At 36.4% G+C, this 24,750-nt stretch overlaps 2 protein-coding genes and 1 long non-coding RNA gene across 22 annotated transcripts in view; 1 reads left to right on the top strand and 2 right to left on the bottom strand.

The window, feature by feature from the left end:
• The window catches only part of LOC127154072 (immunoglobulin superfamily member 10), a 154,568-nt gene extending 144,169 nt beyond the window's left edge, over positions 1-10,399 (bottom strand). The window contains exons 1-5 of one of the 3 annotated variants that reach the window (XR_007825408.1): positions 10,231-10,399; positions 8,984-9,316; positions 8,567-8,896; positions 8,017-8,147; positions 5,267-5,509 (exon numbers count right to left, since the gene is read on the bottom strand). Coding sequence is in view for 2 of the 3 variants with exons in the window: in XM_051095475.1 (XP_050951432.1) it covers positions 8,023-8,147; positions 8,567-8,896; positions 8,984-9,316; positions 10,231-10,282 (840 nt within the window). In the remaining variant the exon portion in view is untranslated. Of the gene's footprint in view, positions 1-2,903; positions 5,510-8,016; positions 8,148-8,566; positions 8,897-8,983; positions 9,317-10,230 lie in introns of those variants that run through there. The other 2 variants (XM_051095475.1, XM_051095476.1) reach the window with 2 other exon arrangements.
• Positions 1-24,750, top strand: part of LOC127154068 (uncharacterized) — a 301,907-nt gene that overhangs the window by 123,707 nt on the left and 153,450 nt on the right. The window lies entirely within an intron of this gene.
• Positions 1-24,750, bottom strand: part of LOC127154076 (uncharacterized) — a 194,327-nt gene that overhangs the window by 42,398 nt on the left and 127,179 nt on the right. The window lies entirely within an intron of this gene.

Genomic DNA, 24,750 nt, shown 5'->3' with positions numbered 1-24,750 from the left:
CTTCCTACTTTCTCCTGGATTCTATTGTAATGTCTGCCTATTTCCTATCCCAGTTATATTGCCATTCCTTTATTATACTATTCTAAACTATTACTTTTGCTTCTGATTTTCAATATGCTCTTTCTATAATCTCATACATGCCTCCTTAGCTAAAACATCTGCAACTTCGTTCCCTTTAATTCTTATGTGTGCTGGAATCCACATGAATACTATTAGCACATTTACTCTCTGAAGTCGAAATAAATTTTCATATATTTCATATATGCAATCCTGCCCGTTCTTTGATTATATCGATTTTATTCAAATTAATGCTGAACTGGAGAATGAACATATAATTACTTTCTTCATCAGCTCTACTGTACATATTGCCAAGTGATCTGTAGTTCTTCTCTTCATTGAAATTTCTGGTACAAAAACACCAAAATCCGTTTTACTGTATCCTGGGGCGGATTAACGCAAAGGCATGCTTGTATTGTAGAATGCACGCAGCAACGCCGAGAGTTCGCGCGATCGTTAAATCGAAACCCAAAGTAAAACGCGCCCGCGCATTCAAGAGCGATTTTAACCCTTTCACGCGTACGATCACACCAGTGTGATTCGAACTTTCAGCGCATCACGTGATCAACTGCTGAATTCAAATCTGCTTTGGCGCTTTGGCTGGCGCTGAGCCAGATCGGACGCGCTGAGCGTTTGTCATATTATCGCAACTATTCCGTGTTTTCAACCATATAATGCTTATTTTAGGTTCCAGACATTTAAATACACATAAGTCTTAGTAAAACGATGCATTTATAGTTTGCAAAATACACGCCAATGTCTATGGCAGCGGCAATAATGATCCTTACAAATGTTATCTGACGACATGTTTTATTGATATCATACACATTGTGTAGGTAACTATAAAGTTTACTCTGCTTTTCTCCAAGCTCACCAGAGACTTACTTTAATGTTTTTCGGGAGGAGAGGATGAATTTGCGTTTTGTAAATCCCACAGCTTGGATTCAGCGCGAACTAACATGGCGGCGCCCATCACCCGGTATAGATCAACTAACACGCTCATTATAAAAGTGTTTAAACCTCCAAATACATTTACTTGCACATATTTCAGAATCGGAATATCAGATATTTCATAATACAGTCGGCACGTTTGTGAATATTAATAATAAAACGGGAAAAACGATATAAAAGTGATACATGTGTACTACAGCGCTATTGTGGCTGCGTTGTGTCACGTGACAAACACGACGCGTCGCCATGGAAACAATAAGGCTATACGTTCTACATAACAGTCGCCTAAAAAAAACTCACTCTGGGGGCTCAGCTAGAATATTTTAAACTCACGTGTGAAACCCCGCGTTTTGAGAGCTACTCACTGATGCGCGCAAATAGGCTACATACAATATTTAGGCTGCTATAAGTATGTAGGTTGTAACAGACAGTGTAGTTGTCTATAACTGCGTACAGGGGCGTCATACACTCATTATTTTTGAAGGGGCACAAATGGGGTGGTGTCATCATGTGAGACAGCAGCCACTTATGTTTTATTTATTTTTTCCCTTTAATTTGAAACATTCGCAAACGCATTAATTATATCATGAAATATCTCGATTCTCACCTTTAAAGGAGAAGTTCACTTCCAGAACCAAAATTTACAGATAATTTATTCACCCCCTTATCATCCAAGATGTTTGTGTCTTTCTTTCTTCAGTCGGTAAGAAATTATGTTTCTTGAGGAAAACATTTTTAGGATTTCCCTCCATATAGTGGACTTCAGTGGTGCCCCCAAGTTTGAACTTCCAAAATGCAGTTTAAATGCAGCTTTAAGGGCTCTAAACGATCATAACACATTCATTGTACACATTCATTGTACAGAAAAAGCAAAGAACATTTACATTATCAAATAACATGTTCACTGACAATCTAGAGTTCAAACACTTTCAAAAAGTCCCATTAAAATCACTGAAACTGTTTACACTGTGAATCTTACTTACAGATTTGACTCACATCTTCACTTTTTTTCATCTGCGCTGTTTTCTGAATTCGCCAGAAAGTGGCATTTTAGCGTTAACTGATCTGAACGCCTCTGATTGGTCAACGCATTCACAAGCTCAACAGCATTGTGTGTGTGATGGTTATAATGCACAGTGCAGTAAAAACGCGTCTTTCTCTGGCTCAGTGCCAGCCAGCGAACGCAGATTTGAATTTATCAACTGATGATATAACGCGAATTATCTAATTAGCCGGTATGATTGTATCAAATATAGAAAACATTATTCAGCTTTTTTTTTTTTTTCTTTAGGAAGGTGCATTCAAAATCCAAGTGGCTCAAAATCTGAGGGGGCACGTGCCAGTGGGCATGATGCCTCGGTTCATACAGCAGTCAGCATTTGAAGTGGATCAAAACCTTTCATCAAAGTAGTCCTAAAATCAAAATAATACGCGTTTTTGTTTTAGGAAAACCACTTCAAATGTTGACTAGCTATGTGATATATTGAAACAAATTGCATTTTGCTTGTTTTACTAAAATGTCATTTTCGTTAAATAAATATATAAATAAATAAATAAAAAAATAGTATAATTTAGTATTGATTAGCATTTAGCATTGTTATTGTAAGGGTTGGAGTGGGCTAGCAATGTATTTTTATTCTGGGGTAATCTTAATTTTTAAGTATAAGTAGTAATTTTTAACTAGTAAGTATGCTATGTGGTGTTAATGCACCTGTCCCTCATGCCTTTTTTTTTGTTTGTTTTTATTGCAGAAATTATAATTATATATAAGATTAGGGAAAGATTTGGTTGTATCTTAAACAACAAACAAACATAATGAAAAAAAAAAAAAAAACACACATAAATATCATGGATTTCCTATGTCATAGTTGTAACGGAGTGAGGGAGACAGGAAGCCGGCAGATCCATCTGCATAACTTTATTGTGACGAGACATGGTCAAAAACAGGCAGGGTCAGACATCAGCAAACATGTATGTAAGAGCAAGACAAAAGAGTAATTGGTAACAGGAGAGGGTCGATTAACGGTGAGTGTAATCCAGGGGGCTAGGCAAAAGGGGTTATCCAAAAAAAAACAGGCTAGAGATGAATAAAAAAAAAGCAACAAAGAAACAATGCTGCCAAAAGAAAGAATCATGAAAATGGATTCATTTAAAGAAAGGCAATCATATTAATCAAAATGTGTTGATATTATACAATACAAATACATCAGCAAAACATAATAATTACATAATACATAATAAAACACACAATCACACTTTACGATCACAACACAACTAAAAAACAATGCAAACAATTATAAAAATAACTAATCGGACGGATGAATCTTAAAACATAATGACAAAAAAACAAAACATAAATATGAGTTTGTATACACAGTATACATAGCACACACAGAACAAAGCACAATGACAAAGTAAATAAATCTTGAGATTAAAACTGTGGGTCATTGTAAATATACACACACGTAGAAATCGATGTAACATTCAAGTAAAATCAACAAATTAAACAATTTCCAAGGTTTAATACGGAGTCTATATCATATGCAATTTTTTCAACTATATTATTGATAGAAAAGATCATTTATAGCCAACACAGGCAGTTTACAAAGGAAATGTATGCATTTTTGTGTGTGTGGGTTTTTTTTTTTTTAAACAGTTATTGAGGTTGAGCCAATAATCTAGCACCAGATCCCAAAACTGGTATATATATACACACACACTTTTGCAGACTAGTCCTAGATTTTTGGCCTGACCAAAACCAAACAGAAAGATTCTGTGGAATCCAACTGTTAATCATGATCTGAAAAGGTGTAATTTCAAATCTTAGTCACTAAGGGGCACTAAAACCTAAAAGTGATTGGAGCCACTTTTACTAAAATGTCTGTAACTTGTGACCGGGATGAGATATTTTCCATCAAACTCAGCACACATATGTAGCTCATTCTGTGGTCACATCAAAAAGGACACAGTGACTAGCCACTTTGTGGCACTATAACATGGAAAAATATAAAAATGGCTATAACTATCCAAAAAAAAAAAAAAAAAAAAAAAAAAGGGTCATGTGGTGTTTTTGTCCAAGGTGCCAAGACTACCTTTGATGACTTTGTGTATCTTGGAAACCACAGCTGCTGTCAGCCAATGTTTTGAGCAGCTGTCAGACAAGGAGGCAGACTGAATTAAATCACACCCCTAGAGGACTTTGAGAAATTAAAAATAATAATAATAATAATAATGATTAAAAAAAAAACAACAACCTGCCACCAGGGGGTGTCTTGGCATTTCTCACGTGCCTCTCACATGCATTTTTCTGCACATGCCCACAATGTTCATACCAAATTAGAACTCATTTTAAGCAACTCTGCCTCTGAAATCACTGCTGTCAAGCAAATCGTTCATCAAATATTGAAGATTATTTCAAAAGCAAAATTTTGTGAATTAGTCCTAGATTACTGGCACAACCTCAATAACTGTTAAAAAGCACTACAACAAATACATTTCCTTTGTAAATGCCTGTGTTGGCTGTAAATGGTCTTTTCTCTCAGTGATGTAAGCAGTTACATGCTTGCTAAAGAAAACATTACTTTTATTTTTCAGCCATTGCTTTAAAGGCACTTGACCCCTGATAAATGCTGAATGCAGCTATAATTTAAATTAATGCACATAGGTTTAAGCTGTAGCTCTATACAGAAAGATTATGTGTAAATTTTAGACAGATGCATTTACATTGTGACTGTGCCCCAAATGCAATCAACAGGAACTGTCTCTGTAAAGATGTGAACCAAATGGTCCAAACATTTAGAATAACAAAGTAACAGCATTTCTCAGGAACTTCTTGTAGACTGCAGGATCGACAGCGGGAGGTCCTGACAGTATCTATTGTTTCTAGCCATTTGTTTTTATGTATAAAGTTCTGACTTACAGACAGTCTTACTTTCCCTATGGGAGAAGCTGTGCAGAAGCTATGGAGAACATTGGAAAAAACTAGGAAGAAGCTTCAGACCCTTACATGGGTTAAGATCTAGAAGATGGTTATGTTACACGACTTTCTTCAATAAACTCTTTTCCCCTGAACTTTGGTCAAACTTACTTATTTTATGTATTAGAGAAATCTAATACATACTGCGAGCCACCCAAACCACTGCTCAGCCAAATACAGCAAAATCTAACAATTCATATAAAAATCTGTTATTCAAAGTTAGTTAACCAGTGTTTTCTGTTGAAAGTGGATGATTTAAGTGTTAGTGGTTAAATAATAAACATTAGCAAAATAAATAAGCAGAGCGTTAGTTCTGTCAGCTCACTTTCAGTCAAGATTGCATCTTCTGACTCTCAGCTGATAAGGCGGTTTTCTTTTTCACAGTATTTATGGAAGTCCAGTCAGTTCTACCAGTGAGGACTAATAGAACAAGACCAGCACATTCATGCTGTTGTGAGTGAACCGAGTTTAAAGACATCCCATCTACTTCAAACAAATGTCAGGCGAGTTATCATCATCTTCCTCCTGTAAGAAAACACATTCACAAAAGGGTAAAATTAATGAGGAGGTCTGATGTTTTAGTTAAACAAAAATAAACACAAACTCAAAATTTAAAAAAATAAATAAATAAAAAAATACTGCATGCATTTGTGACACAGTTCTTAAGACAGTTTACAGATGCACTTAGGACACTAAAGAGACATTTCTACTGACACTGAAAAACACCAGTGTGAAGATGCTCTGTGTTTCTGATCAACTGTGTGAAGATGTCATAAACCTGCTGCAGGAGTCATGAGAACTGCAGATGTGAACAGAGCAATAAACTGCAGTGTCTGTAATGTAAGACACCTAAGACAGAGCTACAGCAAGACAGAAGGACAGCTGATCATCATCCTTACAGTGTCAAACCACATGTGACCATATGAACCCTCATATGTTAGAGAAATTGTCTTCAGCTGCTGGACACACAAGAAACATTTGATATCAACTCTCTTCCCTTAAAGGTCCACTGAAGTGCCTTGAAACACTCAGCGTTATTCTGTGTGGTGACAATTTCAACTGAAACAGGAAAATGGGGTGGGACATATCAATAAGTCTCGCCCCCTTTTTAAAATGACCAGTTTCATTTATATTTGCTTGACCACTCGGTAAAGATTTGACAGCTTATGACAGCCACTACAAGATTACCCTCTAGAATCAATATCAAACTCTTACTAAAACAAAACAGTGATCATAATCATGCTGTGGCTATGTAGTTTTGAGTGTTTAATATATGCCGAATAGCACATATCATCCGCTCCCTGCGATTGCGTCTCTGGACCTGAGCCAAAGTCCAGAGTAGACTGTGCATGCTGCTGCGGTTTGCCTGACACAACACGAAACCAGACCTCATTTGCCCCAATGAAAGTATATTTACACCGTCTGAACTGTTTCCTATCGCCTACATTGAGCACTACATGCCATTCACAGTACAGAAAATATTAACACTGTGAACAAGTGACTGATCTCAGCTGCAGCTTCAGTGTCTATTTACAGTGGAGGGGTGGGACGTTTCAGATTCTAGAGCGCATTTGATTGGACAAAAAGTTTGATGAGATGCTGAAATGCAGCGTGATGTCATCAAAATCATTGATCCATATTGGCAGAATGAGAGACTGTAAGTTTTGAATGCTTATATCTTGTAAACGCAAATTTTGTCATTGTTTTGGAGCACACTACCTTATAGATAATCGTAAGGCTAACATATTTATACTAAAAGCCAAAAAAAAAAAATTTAATTTTGATTTCATGGGGACTTTAATGGAGAAGTCCATTTCAAGAGCAAAAAATTACAGATAATGTACTGACCCCCTTGTCATCCAAGATGTTTGTGTCTTTCTTTCTTCAGCTGTAAAGAAATTATGTTTTTTGAGGAAAATATTTCAGGATTTTTATAATGGACTGCCATGGTGCCCTGAGTTTGAACTTCCAAAATGCAATTTAAATGCGGCTTCAAACGATCCCAAATGCAGTTGTAAATCAATAAAGAAGGGTCTTATCTAGCAAAGCAATCGGTTATTTTCATTAAATATGGAGAAAAAAATCCTGAAATGTTTTCCTCAAAAAACATAATTTCTTTACGACTGAAGAAAGAAAGACATGAACATCTTGGATGACAAGGGGGTGAGTACATTATCTGTCAATTTTTATTGTGGAAATGGACTTTTTTTTTAATGTTCAAAATTTATTCCTAAACCTACAAATATCATCCTACATTGCTTTGCGGAAGTGAACATGCAAAAAATGCCCTTAAAAAAAAAAAAAAAAAAAAAAAAAAAAAAAAACGCAGATGTAGATCAATTTTAAAGTTAAAAAATGAAATGAGATTACAATTTTAAAGAGCTGACAAGACATGCATTTGAAAAAAGTGAAATTTGAGTTTTTTTAACATAAAATGACTGACCACTGTGCTAGATAAGACCCTTCTTCCTCAGCTGAGATTGTTTAGAGCCCTTTGAAGCTGCATTAAATCTGCATTTTGGACATTCAAACTTGTGGACATAAAAAGTACTATATGGAATAATTTCCTGAAATGTTTCCAAAATAAAAAGATAAAAAACAATTTCTTTATGACTGCAGAAAGAAAGGCATGAACAATTTGGATGACAATGGGGTGAGTACATTATCTGTAATTTTTTTGTTCTGGAAGTGAACTACTGTTTTAATACAATGTCTTAAACTGCATCAAATGGACATCTTCATTATTATAAACTTGAACTATTGTTATTTAAATATCACATCTAGAATTCTTTGAACTGATCTATTGGTGTTTTCTAATAAGACAATTGCTCTGTGACAAAAGTTGCACTTTTTGTTGTCATATTAACTGTTACTTAGTTTATTTGGGAGTTCTTTGTGTTTTGATTTTTCTCACAGTACTGTCTCAGTAGTAAATATCTGCTTCTGTGTTGTTACAATGTGTCTTGAAATCATGTCATCTTATTGAAATCTTAAAATGATATCTTGATAAATCAGCTGTATGTAATACTTACAATCTGTTATAATACTGTACGGCTCCTGCGGTTACAGTAAACCACAACAACAGCTACAGCAGCAACCAGCAGAACAGCAACAACAACTACTCCTGCTACAGCAGCTGCAGGCAAACCTGAATCTGGAACAGCTAAAGACAGACAGTCATTATTACTACAGAGTGAATGATAATAAATCCAATATTTGACAATATCTTCAAATTATATTTACTGCTCGGGGTGTGTTCATAGTGTGTGTGTGCACATTTGGATGGGTTAAATGCAAAGCACAAATTTCAAATATGGTACAACATACATGGCCACACACCTTCACTTTCTACTTTAGTCAACAGTTGTGTGATACTGGTTTAACTGATAAATGGCACATTCTGTATTTTCTTCGAGCAACCACAGTCAAAACAACATCACAGCATGTTTTCAACGGAAGCAATGGCTGATATTAGTTTATTATTGATTTTTAAACAGTCCACAACCCAACACATAATGGGTTGTATTTTTTTTTTTTTTTAATTCCTCAAAGGAAAATGCATTGAATGACTCAGTTACTTACCAGTGATAGAAACACTGAATCTCTTCACTCTGGTGATACTGAATGTGCTGCTGCTGATGATGTTGATCTTGAGTTTATAATCTCCAGAGTCTGTGATTCTGATGTTTGTGATGGTCAGAGATCCAGTCTGATGATCCAGTTTCAGTCTGTCTCTGAATCTCTTACTACACTGATCATCTGTACAGATCTTACTCTGATCTCCAGTGATTTCAGCAATAAGAGTGTCAATAAAATACCACGTTATCACGTCATTTGGTTGTTTTCTTACACCAGCATCTAAAGTGACAGATTCTCCCTCCTTTATTTCATATAGTTCAGTAGCAGGAACATCTGAAACACAAACCAACAGCTGCTGGAGGATCTTGCATTTTAAACATGTATTTTAAACTGCATTCAAGCACTCATTAAATAACTTACCAGTGATGTAAATACTAAATATCTTTGCGCTGTTACTGCTGCTAAAGATTTTTAATGTATATTCCCCAGAGTCTGTGTTTTTAATGTTTGTGATGGTCAGAGATCCAGTCTGATGATCCAATTTCAGTCTGTCTCTGAATCTGTCATTATCTTCATTACACTGAACATCTGTACAGATATAACTGAGATCTCCACTGATTTGAGCGATGCGAACGCTGCTGAGATACCACTTAATATCCTCTTGGTGTTTTCTTTCAACCTCAGTGTGTAGAGTGACTGAATCTCCCTCCGACACTGACACTGACACTCTGTCTGTATAAACACCAGACACACCTGAAGAAACAAACAAACTATTTTTACATATAGACTTATAATGTCATGGATGCAAAACAAACAGCAGATGAACATCATTGATTTCACATGAACTTATCAGACAAACATATGCAAGTCTCATGAATGATCTTATACAACACAAAATCTACTTCCTCATATTCATATTTTCACCCCCTTTCTCGATTTTAACATTCAATTAATCACACATTTTCATTGACTCATTCTAAATATTACATAGTCGACTAGTACCCACAAAAATACACAAGATAATTATTTTATACCGCATAAAGACATTACTGTGCAGCGTTTTATTTTATATTTTTTAGTCGTAAGTCTCCCACAGAAAATAGCGCGTAGGCAACATTTAGGCCTCCATTTTATTAATTTGCCATTTTTAACCAAAGAGGCTCATTACATCCAAGCTACACTGGATCGGTTTATGCACTTATAGGAAATGTCTGCTTTTACTTAAGTTACTTGTGTATACACAGTAAAGTGATCTACTGAAAAAGGACACAATTTTCGCGCAAACGAAACAGATCCAATCTCGTTTCAACTGCGATAGCAACGTTTTTTATTGTTAAAATGTATTTGACTGACCATCGATTTCTATGAACAGTGTTACACTTTGTTACGTATAGTCAAGACACTGGCGGTGTTCTGACAATTTGTGCTACCCTGTCAGATTTTGCTACCTCCCATTAAAACAGATGGTAGCATAATTCGACAGCGAAAAATGCTACCTATCAGATTTTGCTTCCAGCATGATATTAATATTGTGTGAGGCTTTATTAACGTGTACACCTACCCCAACCCTAAACATAACATTACAGTATGGAAAAAACAGTGTTGGTAGCACAATCTGACAGGTAGCATTATTTGTTAAAACACCGGAAAAGAAACTAAGATCTCACCATGGTCGAGTAAAAACCAAACCACTGCAAGTACATTAAAGAAAAGCTTCATTATCACAGCTTTCCCCCTCAGAAAAACCAATGAAAATTCTGAATCATAAGTGGTGTTGTACTTTAACGGCGAAAAAGTGAAAGTAAACTGGGAGTCTCACAATGGGACAACGTTACATCCATGTAATGACCACAGCTACTGAGCATGCGCACATCAAACTAACGTTATTTTTGTCACAGTGTGCAACAATAATACTGTTTTTGTATCATAGTAAGGACTAAGTTTATGGTTGGAGTAGGTGTGCACGTTAATAAAACACAATCTAATAGGTAGAACAATTAATTTCATTGTTAGCTTCCGGTCAGAGCTGTATCCACTCCAGCCACAACCCACAGATCCGGAAGTGAGGCCGGAGCTTACGTTCATAACAGAGCAGCGCCACTTACGTTTTGGAGTGGAATTTGCTTTTATTTTGACAAGAAGCATACCTTATGTATGTGTATGCGTATTATACACAAACATTTTAAAACATTAGTCTCAATCCGAGTCCCTAGCCATCTTTAAGTATCGGCTAAAAAACAAAAAAATTCCATCTTTAACCCTCAAACTGTAGCATTCTTTATTCTAATTCTATTCTTATTAATAATTAACTGAGACTTGTCATAGCATTTACATTGTCCTCATTAGTATGTTGGATAAAAACATCTGCTCAATGACTGCTCAATGAGTGTAAATTTAATTACTTTGAGCATTTTATATTAAATAAACTTTAATCACAAGATTCAAAATAAATGTTTACTGAGGGCCTTTTTCTTGTCCTCTTCCTCCATTATAAGGAAAAGAGGCTCTTCCACTGGCCCCCTAAACAGATGTCTGCTAGAATGGAGTCAATTCACTGTGGCATATGTCAGATTACTGGGAGCTCCTTCATGGCAGAATATTAACACAAAATGTAACTTTTATATTTCTTAAAAATGTATTATATGTTAAGATGGATAGTTTGATTAGCTTGGTTAATTGAAAATTGATCAGAAGGGGTGCAAATGTAATAGTGGGCTAGAGGAAATGTCCAGTGTCTACCTTTCAGAGAAAACCCCAAAGTTCTCCAGAGGAATAAGAGTCCACAATCTTCCTATGTTTGGAATGTCACACTGAAAGACAAAAACAGAGAGAAATCTTGAAATATCAACTGCTACAACATTATTTTGCTATTTTTCAATACTTTGCTGAAGCACTTTTGGCACCAATTACAACCTCAAGTCTTTTTGAGTATAATGCTACAAGCTTGGCACACCTATTTTAGGCAGTTTCTCCCATTTCTCTTTGCAGTACCTTTCAATCTCCATCAGGTTGGATGGGGAGCGTCAGTACATAGCCATTTTCATATCTCTCCAGAGGTGTTCAATCGGGTTAAAGTCTGGGCTCTGGCTGGGGACTCAAGGACATTCACAGAGTTGTCCCGTAGCCACTCCTTTGTTTTCTTGCCTGTGTGCTTAGGGTCGTTGTTCTGTTAGAAGATGAACCATCACCCCAGGATGTCTCTGTACATTGCTGCATTCATCTTTCTCTGAATCCTGACTAGTCTTCCAGTTCCAGCCACTGAAAAACATCCCCACAGCACGATACTGTCACCACCATGCATTCAGGCCAAAGTGTTCAAACTCAGTTTCATCAGACCAGAGAATTTTGTTTCTCATGGTCTGGGAGTCCTTCAGGTGCCTTTTGGCAAACTCCAAGTGGGCTGTCATGTGCCTTTTACTAAGGAGTGGCTTCAGTCTGGCCTCTCTACCATACAGGCCTGATTGGTCTTCTGGAAGGTTCTCCTCTCTCCACAGAGAAATGCTGGATCTCTTTGGCCATCGGGTTCTTGTTCGTCTCTCTGACTAAGGTCCTTCTCCCCGATCACTCAGTTTGGCTGGGCGGCCCGCTCTAGGAAGAGTCCTGGTGGTTCCAAACTTCTTCCATTTACAGATGATGGAGGCCACTGTGCTCAATGGGACCTTCAATGCTGCAGAAATTGTTCTGTACCCTTTTGCCAGGTCTGTGCCTCAATACAATCCTGTCTCTGAGGTCTACAGACATTTTCTTGGATTTCATGGCTTGGTTTGTGCTCTGACATGCACTGGTAACTGTGGGACCTTATATAGACAGGTGTGTGCCTTTCCAAATCATGTCGTCAACTGAATTTACCACAGGTGGACTCCAATCAAGTTGTAGAAACATCTCAAGGATGATCAGTGGAAACAGCATCCACCTGAGCTCAATTTTGATGTGACATGTGATGTGTGTGTATATATATATATATATATATATATATATATATATATATAATCCATTTTGGAATAAGGCTTGTTCGAAGAGAGATCCATGAACTGAACTAACAAGCTGATGCTCTTAATCAGGTGTGTTAAATAAGAGAGACATGCAAAATGTGCAGAGCAGGGGGCGCCCCAGAACCGGAATTGAAAACCACTGCAGTATTTTATTTAACTGTAAAGCTGACATGAACAAAAATTTTTCACCTGTAAGTTTATCTAGGTCAAACCACATCTCTGAAAAAAAAAATAAGAACAACCACAGCAGGTTTCTTTTTACTCAAAAGATGAGCTGCAAGAGTGAGATGGAAGATAGTATTAACTTTTTGCTTCATTTTTACCATACATAGTAACACAGTAAAGCAACTACTTTTGACAAATGCTCAGTATTAAATAATAATAATAAAAAAAATGCTCTCTACTTTTAAGTCTTACTAAGTGCTAGAAGAGTGCTTAAATCATTTGTAAAGTGTCTGTAAAGAGCCCACAAGGAGGGTTAAAATGTCATGGGAGGTTTCACACCAACTCAAGTGCTTTCAGCAGATAGTTTCATAAGATAAGACTTTTCAGACAATGTTTCATGTGTTTGCTTGTAAGTCGTGTGTGTGTGTGTGTGTGTGTGTGTGTGTATGAGGAGCTCTTTTCCAAAACGCTATAAATCCATTTTGATTAATTTGAGTAAAAATGTGTTTTCTTTACCAAGAAAGTGGCAAGATGAAAACCACTATTTTCTGTTTTAAACTTTCACATAGCATCTTTAATTTATTATAACATAAAAAAATTCAAGTCTAGATTTTGATTTTTCAAAGATTTATTATAAAAACGGATTATTTTTTCCCAAAATGCAATAAATCCATTAGGAGTCTACTCTTACTTTTCTTTTTAGAGAAAGTATAAGTGATGGAAAGAGATGGCATAAGTGCAATCAAATTCATAAACTCTTGTTGAGAATAATGTTTTAAATATACAATTTTGAACATAGAAATATTAAATGTTTTTAATAACTAAAAAGAAGATAAAAATGAAATACTGCCAGTAGGTGGCGGTAAGTCACTCATTTAATTTCTGAATCATTCATTTGATTCGTTCGAACGGCTGATTAATTCAGGAATAAAGCAAGTGATTCTTTTTTATGAATGGGTAATTGATTCATTGACTCACTAGAAAAGGCACATTCATTCGTAAACGAAACACCGTTGTGTTTGAATGGAGATGTGCAGCGGCTCAGTTGTGACTTTGTTTCAAACTATTTTTGAAGATGAAATAGAGCAAAATCAGGCAATAGTGTTATAGTCAGACAATGTAAGTCACTTAATATTAACTTCTTGTTGTATTAAATCAATATCTCATTTACAAACTCCCTTAAAATCATTAAAAGCTGTCTTAGTTCATCTTAGTTCATCACGATCTCACAAAATTATAATCAACAAATAGCATAGTTTATTTTATTTGAGATCAACTACAAACTTTTTTATTTTAAAAAGTTTAGTTTTGAAATGTAAGTCAATAACACTAGGCTGAAGCCAGAGCCAATGGGGTAAGTCTTTGCGCGACGAGACCCCGCCCCATTTTGGAGGTTCTGCCCATTTTTGGAGTTCCCGCCCCATTTTGGAGATCTCCGGTCTGCAGTTTTATGGAGGTGCGGGGTGTATTCAAAGCGCCGCCTTTACGGTTTACAATGCGTGAAATGTGTGAAATGCTGTGATTGGTTGAGCGGATGTATCGCAAAAAAAGAGAAAAGAGAGACGCGTTTGTCGCGGTTTGGAAAAAAGGGGAGAAGACATGACAGAATAACACGGCGGATATCGCATTTTTTGTAAAATTAAAAACAGCCTTTTCAATAACGACTAGATACAATACTGATTTTGGCAGGAACTCAGTTTTCTAAAAAATGGCGTTTATCGCGTTATGGAAAAGAGCTCTTCATATATATATATATATATATATATATATATATATATATATATATATATATATATATATATATATATATGAAGAGTTTGGTTGCAAAACGCGATAAACGCCATTTTTTGACATTTGGATTTTATTATTGGAAATCACTGTTCAGATGTACCTTAATCTATGTGTGAATTGCTGCCATTAATACAATTCAAGAATGTACATTTAAGGCCTACTATAAAATGTATTTTTTCACAAAACGCGATATCCGCCAGACCAGTTTCTTTACAAAGTGCGATATAACCAGGGTTCGAAATTAACACCCGCCAACCCGCCAAATGCGGGTTAAAAATCATTTTGGCGGGTATTGATAAAAACTTACCAGCCAGTTTGGCCGGTGAAGCATGAGCCAATCATGCAAATCATGTCAGAGACGCTCTGGGTCGTTTGTCCCCTCCGTCCTACATTTTACATGAACACTACACTACGGGTGACGTTTTAGATACCTATTGGCAGCAGCGCGCAGATACTGTACGCTTCGGTTTGCGGGTCCAATCAACGACGACAAGAGCGCGAAAATACAAACAAGAAATAGGAAATATCGGATGAGCAAAGAGGACTGAGCTGCACAGCGAAATAAGCTAAAATCAAAATGCTGCGGTGGTTAGGACAGACGTCAGGAGTTAGGATCACGCGAGCGCAGCATCCCCTGGGAAGAGAGTCAATGCCGGTGAAGTGCTCCGAGTTTGCTCATTGATTTAACGATAATATCAAAACAAAAAACATATATTTTTAAAAAGAGGATTCAATAGGCTAACTAAAAAACGTTTACCATTTACTTGTTTATACTGTAGGCGAGCTGTCAGTCACGTAGGCTATGTTTATAGCGTTTTGCAAAAAAAAAAAAAAAAAAAAAAAAAAGTTATGTTATGTTGTGTATGTTCTGGCCAAAACTAACTCAGAATCTTATTATTATTAATCAATCTTTGTATATACTATTCCATATATTTATGATGTATTGTTTTTTTTTAACCAATTTAAGATGTTTGACAATGTTAAGATAAATATGTTGCATTTTGGCATGGTTTTTGACTTATTTATGAACTATTTATGGACATAAAATTAAATAAAAAATATCCTGGATTTGAAAAATATTGTGTCCCTGGCCTTCACTGAGCTCAAGTAATAGTTGATGTCTTAAATAATAATGTCAAATAACCAACATTTCTCAAAATGGATATATCTCGTTTTGCAACGAAACTCTTCATATATATATATATATATATATATATATATATATATATATATATATATATATATATATATATATATATATATATATATACAAAAGCTTATAAATCATACAGAATGAGATTTTCTGAGAAAGTAAAAATGCAGAAAGTTTTCTGTAAGGGTTAGGTTTAGGGTAAGGGGATAGAAAATACAGTGTGGAGAGTATAAAAACCATTGCGCCTATGGAGAGTCCCCACAAAGATAATGAACCAGACTGTGTGTGTGTGTGTGTCTTATTAGTAATATAAAATGTTTAATTATTTAAATGACTTTGTAAAAGATAAAACTCTCTGAAGCTTTAATCAGTGTAAAATCTGTTCATCAGGTGTGTTTGGTGAATTAGTGTATGTGATGGAGGGAGATTATGTCACTCTTAACACTGATGTTACTGAAATACATGAAGGTGATGACACTCTGTGGAAGTATGGAGCCGCAAAATCTGTCATAGCTAAAATTAAAAAAAGAAGAAAATCTTCTCCACATGAGATTCCTGATGAGAGGTTCAGAGACAGACTGAAGCTGGACAATCAAACTGGAGCGAATCTGACATCGAAAACATTAAGTGTTTCTGTCTATGGTGAGTAGAGATGCATTTGTCCTGTCCTCCAAATATTCTTGTATTATTAAAGGAATATCCAGCAACTTGAGATCAATCAATAGCATCTGTGGCATGATGCTGATTACCAAAAAGATTTTTCCTTTTAGTTGTTTATGGTGAAAGACTTAATGCTTTCAGTTATACACAGTGCTGACTGGCTATAATTTAATTTTATAAAAAAATAATAAACAGATGCAATTAAACAAATATTTAAGATATACTGTATTTATTAGCAATTAACTGAGATTAAGGAAAAGTAAAAAAAAAAAAAAAAAAAAAATACTTCATTACTTCATATAGAAATTGTTTGTAAAACACACTACTGATTTTTATTCTTTCATTTTATTTTTACTTTAATTAGCAAGTATCTGTTACATTGACAAAAAGTGATAGTAACCCCTTATACTGTTAGAAAATATTTCTATTTTGAATAAATGTTGTTCTTTTAAACTTTTTATTCATCAATGAACCCTGAAAAGAGTATAACAAGTTCCAAAAAAAAAAAAAAAAAAAAAAAAAAAAAAAAAGATATTGATAACTGAGTTTTAAATCAGCATATTAGAATGACTTCTGAAGGATCATGTGACACTGAAGACTTAAAATTAAAACTGTAAATTAAAAATGTAAATCATAATTATCCTACAACACTACAGTTTTTCTTCTGTATGTTGGATCAAATAAATGAAGGTTTGTTGAGCAAAAATATTACAATACGAACTGGTAGAACCTTTTTAAAGGGTAGCATCCTAAAACATTCCTATAACTATTTACATATTCAAATGTGTATTTATTTTGTATTTTGAGATGATGGAAACACTCTGACCGTCATCCTTTTTATTCTCTAATGTTTTGCAGCTCGTCTGCCAGTAACCTTTCACAGTGTTCACCATCATCACAGCAGAATTGTTCATTGTTGTGTTCAGTGGTGAATGTGAATGATGTGAGTCTCTCCTGGTACAAAGGAAACAGTTTATTGTCCAGCATCAGTGTGTCTGATCTCAGCATCAGTCTCTCTCTACCTCTGGAGGTGGAATATCAGGATAAAAACACCTACAGCTGTGTGATCAACAATCCCATCAGCCACCAGACCACACATCTGAACATCAGTGAACTCTGTCACACATGTGCAGGTACAGCAGCAATAATATTAATGTTAATTCATTGAGCTGATCTCAGCCTTTTGTCGTAGATCAAACTGATTCATGACTTACATTAATTAGTGTCTCTTTTTCACTCTCCTTCATTTCCCCCAGACTCTGCATCTCTGATAGTCCTGATCTCTGCTGATGCTTCGGCTAGATCTCTGTTGATTATAGTTGCAGTCGTGATCTGCTGCATGTGCAGGAAATGTAAAAAAAAAAAAAAAAAAAGCAGGTCAGGTTTTAAAACAAATTAACACAAAAATTTCAAAATATTCACCTATTGTATGCCACACATTTTGATAGAAGATTGAAAACTTTGTTTCAACATGTATGTGATTATTGTTGATGCAGTCCAGACCCAGGAGAAAAACAGAACCAAGATAAGAAAAGAAAAGAAAAAAAAAAAAAAAATGATTCAGAAGCTTCAGAACAAAGATTTTAAGATACTTAAACTAAGTGTATGTGCTATTTCAATTAAATTTCCCACCTTTCCCCGCATATATTCTTGGCCATTTATCCAATATATATTCATTCCGGCAATTGAACGAGACAACCTGGGATTCCCAGGCTGGGAATGAGATGTTTGCTCGTGGATCTGATGTAAAGACCTGCGCTCCCGTGGGACCCGACGCAACAGAGTGCAGCGCATACAAAACTTGATGGGCGAGTGCAGGTGTGGGGGGGTAGAGACTTGTGTGCGGGATGCGGAAGAATAAAATGATTCTCAGGACTCCCACAAAATAGAAATATCTAAAGATAAAATATCTAAAAACATATAAATTGTTATTCATCTATTGCACATAGGCAACAAGAACAACTAATAAAACATAAAAAAAGATTAACAGGCACAAGAGTTTCCATTTAAAACACATGTTTGCAACGTGAGCAATGTAGCCATCTGTTGATTTCTGGAATGCACAGTGGGGGCTTGTGGGTTTTAAAATAGATGAGGCACACTAATTGTATTTGTCTAGGGATCCTTGCTGATTGTTATTATTTGCTTAGCCACTTTAAAATGGCTTTTTGGTTGCTTTTAGTCAAAAAACGAAAAGAAAATGACACACATACTGCAAGATAATATAATTTCACTTACCTGCCCTATCACTTGAAGCAAACATTTCATCCCTTCTTAAAAGTCTGTGTTAAAAGAAAGCTGCCTGTTGTGCCATTTAATTAAGCCGACTGCTGTAGCCTACAGTGGGGCAAAAAAGTATTTAGTCAGCCACCAATTGTGCAAGTTCTCCCACTTAAAAAGATGAGAGAGGCCTGTAATTTTCATCATAGGTATACCTCAACTATGAGAGATCAAAATGAGAAAAAAAAAAAAAAAAAAAATCCAGAAAATCACATTGTCTGATTTTTAAAGAATTTATTTGCAAATTATGGTGGAAAATAAGTATTTGGTCAATAACAAAAGTTCATCTCAATACTTTGTTATATACCCTTTGTTGGCAATGACAGAGGTCAAATGTTTTCTGTAAGTCATCACAAGGTTTTCACACACTGTTGCTGGTATTTTGGCCCATTCCTACATGCAGATCTCCTCTAGAGCAGTGATGTTTTGGGGCTGTCGCTGGGCAACACGGACTTTCAACTCCCTCCAAAGATTTTCTATGGGGTTGAGATCTGGAGACTGGCTAGGCCACTCCAGGACCTTGAAATGCTTCTTACGAAGCCACTCCTTTGTTACCCGGGCGGTGTGTTTGGAATCATTGTCATGCTGAAAGACCCAGCCACGTTTCATCTTCAATGCCCTTGCTGATAGGAGGTTTTCACTAAAAATCTGACGATACATGGCCCCATTCCTTCTTTCCTTTACATGGATCAGTCGTCCTGGTCCCTTTGCAGAAAAACAGCCCCAAAGCATGATGTTTCCACCCCCATGCTTCACAGTAGGTATGGTGTTCTTTGGATGCAACTCAGCATTCTTTCTCCTCCAAACACGGTGAGAAGAGTTTTTACCAAAAAGTTCTTTTTTGGTTTCATCTGACCATATGACATTCTCCCAATCCTCTTCTGGATCATCCAAATGCTCTCTAGCAAACTTCAGATGGGCCTGGACATGTACTGGCTTAAGTAGGGGGACACATCTGGCACTGCAGGATTTGAGACCCTGGCGGCATAGTGTGCTACTGATGGTAGCCTTTGTTACTTTGGTCCCAGCTCTCTGCAGGTCATTCACTAGGTCCCCCCGTGTGGTTCTGGGATTTTTGCTCACCGTTCTTGTGATCATTTTGACCCCACGGGGTGAGATCTTGCGTGGAGCCCCAGATCGAGGGAGATTATCATGGTCTTGTATGTCTTCCATTTTCTAATAATTGCTCCCACAGTTGATTTCTTCACATCAAGCTGCTTACCTATTGCAGATTCAGTCTTCCCAGCCTGGTGCAGATCTACAATTTTGTTTCTGATGTCCTTTGACAGCTCTCTGGTCTTGGCCATAGTGGAGTTTGGAGTGTGACTGTTTGAGGTTGCAGACAGGTGTCTTTTATACTGATAACGAGTTCAAACAGGTGCCATTAATACAGGTAACGAGTTGAGGACAGAGGAGCCTCTCACAGAAGAAGTTACAGGTCTGTGAGAGCCAGAAATCCTGCTTGTTTGTAGGTGACCAAATACTTATTTTCAAATAAATTCTTTAAAAATCAGACAATGTGATTTTCTGGATTTTTTTTTCTCATTTGTCTCTCATAGTTGAGGTATACCTATGATTAAAATTACAGGCCTCTGTCATCTTTTTAAGTGGGAGAACTTGCACAATTGGTGGCTGACTAAATACTTTTTTGCTCCACTGTATTTCCAGCTTAGACGTGTTCTCCCTTTATTATAGTTCAAACTAATATTAGGTAATTTACCTCTCTATGATGATTGGTTAAAATACCAGAAGTAGGGCTAGCCTCCACTACGAGGTTTCTTGTTTTAACACTCCTCAGCGCTGAAAGTGAACACTCCATGGTGATTGGCCCTTTTTTTTTTTTTTTTTTTTAACTCAGCTGAGCTCTCCCCCGGCCTCCCCCTTCCCTTCTGTATCACTTAGCGGTTGTAATTAAATTAGCACATTTGGCACATTCGCGATAGAAAAGCGGCGCTGTCCAAATTCAGTAATATGTTATGGTATTACAGCTAACAAAAATACTCCTTCTGAGACATTAACTGAAATGAAGTATGAATTTTATTAACATTAAATCGTCCTCCTCCCATTTTCTCAAAATTTTGGCGAAGCTGTGCCTCACCCGACGAGCCGCCACTTGGAATGCATTAGCAAATCAGACTTGTTTCCACCCACCGCTAAAAGTTGCACAGTGCTGCATGTTGCGTGCTCACGAATCCTTTCATTACAACACACTAAGTGAAGACATGAAAGATTCATTGTGCATATATTCAATGTGTTATAAGAGCTTTATGAGATCAAGATAAAACTGAGATGAGAAGCTTTAAGGCGCTGTTTTCTCGCATTCTGTAATGCTTGCACGCAGCAGCTGATGCCTGCTTTTCTGTTAAAAATAGCATTGGTTTGTAAATGTTAATGCTTAGCCTAAATTAATATTTTATCGGGATATGTTATCGTTTATGCTGGAATTTTGTGGAATTTACGAGATGTTACATAACTATTTCATGTCAATTTCATCGATGTAGTTAAAAAAAAAAAAAAAAAAGAATAACTATGACATGCGTTTAAATGCGATTTCTTCTTTTTTTGTCACATCACATCACTTTCACTTTCGTTGCACGATCTCGTGTCACGTGGCTTACGTGAACGAAGATAAATTTATCTTTAGACCTACTATTATTATCTTCAGTGATTAGGCTAGTTCTCCAAAAACAAACCGAATAATAATAATACTCACCTTGTTTTAATCCAGTATTCTTTTAGTTTCTTTTAGGCAGATTCACAGCCTCAGTCACCCTTTAGGCATCTTTTTACTTTATAATGAAAGTGAATGGAAACCTTTAGTCCCTATGCTATCTGCAAAACAGGAAGAGCAGACTTCATCATCGCGGGTTTGTTGCGGTCGGGAAATTATGAGAAAGTGGTACCTTTAAGAGTCATGTCATACTTTACCTTACCTAAAGTACCTTACCTACCCCTAAACAGTACATATTAGCACCTTAAAGGTACATGTTGGTAAAGGTATACTTTAAAAGTAATCTTTTCACTTTGTACCTTGGGGTACCGCCCCAGCGACAGAACTGTACATTTTTCTGACAGTGTCTCAGGGAAGTGAAATCTGGTGTTAAACTGTGAACGATCGGAACGTCGCGGATACATCCATATATAGTCTATATATGTTGTTAAATGTATTAATTTTGTTAAACTGCTGCATCAAACATTTTTTTTTTTTTTTTTTTTGTCAAAGGAGCCTGTTTATGCAAATGTCACCAAAAAACGATGATTAGCTACAACAGAATTCACTGGAGGACCCCGACGCACACCCTTTAGTTCATATTTATTATTTACTCGTTCTTTGTCCCACGTTGTATGTATGCACTTAAGTTGTATAGGCCCATGTCTGACACTTTAGGCTTATTAAATATTGATCCCACCTTTCTGCTCTCTGTACTTCTGTTTATTGAGAAAATTGACAAATTCAGCGCAAAGACATCACCGCTCTCTATTGTTCCAAGCAGAAAATCACCTTTCTCCAGCAGCTTACTTTTACACGATAGGGTGCGCTATGATGCTGCTATTTACGACTATACAGTCGTATACAGAGCTGGGTAGCAAATTATTACATGCAATCTGATTTACGTAAACAGATTTTTAAAATGAAATATTTGTACTTTTTCTTTCTATAATTAATTTTAAATTGTAAGCTTTTAACTCACAGCTAAAAAACAAATGTAATATATATATTTGGTCTTCCAAAAAATCTGCAAATTCACGTAATTTACATGAAATGTGTGAAATGTAAATGTTCACTACTCACTGCTGTGTGTGTGCGCTCTTGAATGGGTGAAATGCAGAGCACAAATTTGAGTATGGGTCACCATACTTGGCCACAAGTTACCTCCTTTCCTTTCCTTTCCTTTCCTTTCCTTTCCTACTTGCCAAAGGTGATGTAGTAAGTATAGTGTTGTAAACAGTGTTGGGGGTAAGGCATTACAAGTAACACAAGTTATGTATTTTGAACTTCCAAAATATAGTTTAAATGCAGCTTCAAAGGGCTCTAAACGATCCCAGCTGAGTAAGAAGGGTCTTATCTAGCGAAACAATCAGTCTTTTTTTTTTTTTTTTTTTTGAAAATAAAAATTTGTATACTTTTTAAGCACAATATCTACTTGATTTCTACTGAATCACAGGTCATGCGGAACTACAGACCCAGTGTTCACCTCACCTCTTATCTGACAAGTTTTTGGGTTTGAGTCGTTTGTTCGTCATGTGACAGCCCCATAAAATGAACGAACGACTTCAAAAACCCGAAGACTTGAAACAGGTGACCTAATTCCAGTACAGATCCTAACAGGATGCTGCGCATGCACGACTGAACAAATCACGAGACCCTGATGAGGACGACGAGCATGCAGATGAGCTTCCCTGAGGCGGTTTCTGACAGTTTGTGCAGAAATTCTTTGGTTATGCAAACCAGTTGTTGCAGCAGCTGTCTGGGTGGCTGGTCTCAGACGATCTTGGAGGTGAAGATGATGGATGTGGAGGTCCTGGGCTGGTGTGGTTACACGTGGTCTGTGGTTGTGAGGCCGGTTGGATGTACTGCCAAATTCTCTGAAACACCTTTGGAGACGGCTTATGGTAGAGAAATGAACATTCAATTCACGGGCAACCGCTCTGGTGGACATTCCTGCAGTCAGCATGACAATGCACGCTCCTTCAAAACTTGCGACATCTGTGGCATTGTGCTGTGTGATAAAAATGCACATTTTAGAGTGGCCTTTTATTATGGCCAGCCTAAGGCACACCTGTGCAATAATCATGCTGTCTAATCAGCATCTTGATATGCCACACCTGTGAGGTGGATGAATTATCTCGGCAAAGGAGAAGTGCTCACTAACACAGATTTAGACAAATTTGTGAACAATATTTAAGAGAAATAGCTATAGTTATACATTATTTTACTGCAGTTATAATAATAATCATATTGCAATCTTATTACTGTAACGGGACTCCAATGAAGCGTGTTAGATCCAGATGCGAGCTTTATTAAACACAGCATAGTCAAGACAGGTAGGGTGATATCCAAACAAACAGTCATACGAAGGTAAGACAAAAGCGTAAACCAATGAACAGGCAGAAGGTCAAATTCCAAGAGAGCTGACCAAAGTAACAAATGAACAAGACTATGAAACAAGGTAAAAACTATGGCAATGAAACTAGACAAAACTATGACTATGAAACTAAACCGAAGAAAATAACAAAAACAAGGCAATGAAATCAGGAAAAATGCTTGGTAGAGTCCACACAGGCAAAACAATACTTCGCAAAGCCTGTTTGGTATAGGCCTCCTTAAATGGCCACCAAACAGGAAGTAACCAGATAAGCAGCAGAGGGAGCAGTAACAGTCAGTCAATGGGTGAGGGCTCCCTCTGCTGGCGTGGCATTACAATTACTTGTTTGCACTAAAACTAATGCTTATATTTTTTAGGGATATTTTGTTATGCCAGTAGTTGATGACTGTCTTATTGTATAAAATTACCTGTTTTGAAAAATGTATGTTAAAAGTGCCATTCATTCATTGTATTCATTTTAATGAATTAGTTAGAAAACCATTCATTCAGTGCTGATTCATTTAGTTGCCGAATTCTGTGACCCATCAAATGATATGACTCTAGTACCGAGGGTAGGTTATGAACATTTAAATAACATATAGTTATTATAGCAATTCTATTTTTTTAATTTGAAGCCACAAATTAACAATGGTTTTGCTACAAAAATGGTTATACAAATGGTAATCAATATGGCAAAAAAAGGGTATAGGGGTTGGGTTTAGTAGTAGGTCAGATTAGCTCAATACAGTGTCTAGGTTCACATAATTTGGTAGGTCAAAGAATTCAGTACAACCCCAAAAAGAAACACGGTTGTAAAGAAGTAAATTATGTAAACCAGGGGTTTTCAACTCTGACCCGATCCACTGTGCTTTCTATTAGAACATAAAGACAATGATTACCTTGTTCAGATGTGTTTAATTGGGGTTGCAACTGAATTGTGCAGCCAGAGTTGAGAACCCCTGTTATGAACTTTAAACAAAACCAAAAAACGATGCTGCGTCTAATCTACACTTCATTTTATAGAGATCAATGCACTGACCAGTGCTGCCTGTCAATGTT

Source organism: Labeo rohita, chromosome 22 (genome assembly GCF_022985175.1).
Source record: "Labeo rohita strain BAU-BD-2019 chromosome 22, IGBB_LRoh.1.0, whole genome shotgun sequence".
In the NCBI taxonomy this organism is placed as follows: Eukaryota; Metazoa; Chordata; class Actinopteri; order Cypriniformes; family Cyprinidae; genus Labeo; species Labeo rohita.
Note: the sequence above shows the minus strand (reverse complement) of the source record. Positions and strands in the feature narration are given on the sequence as shown.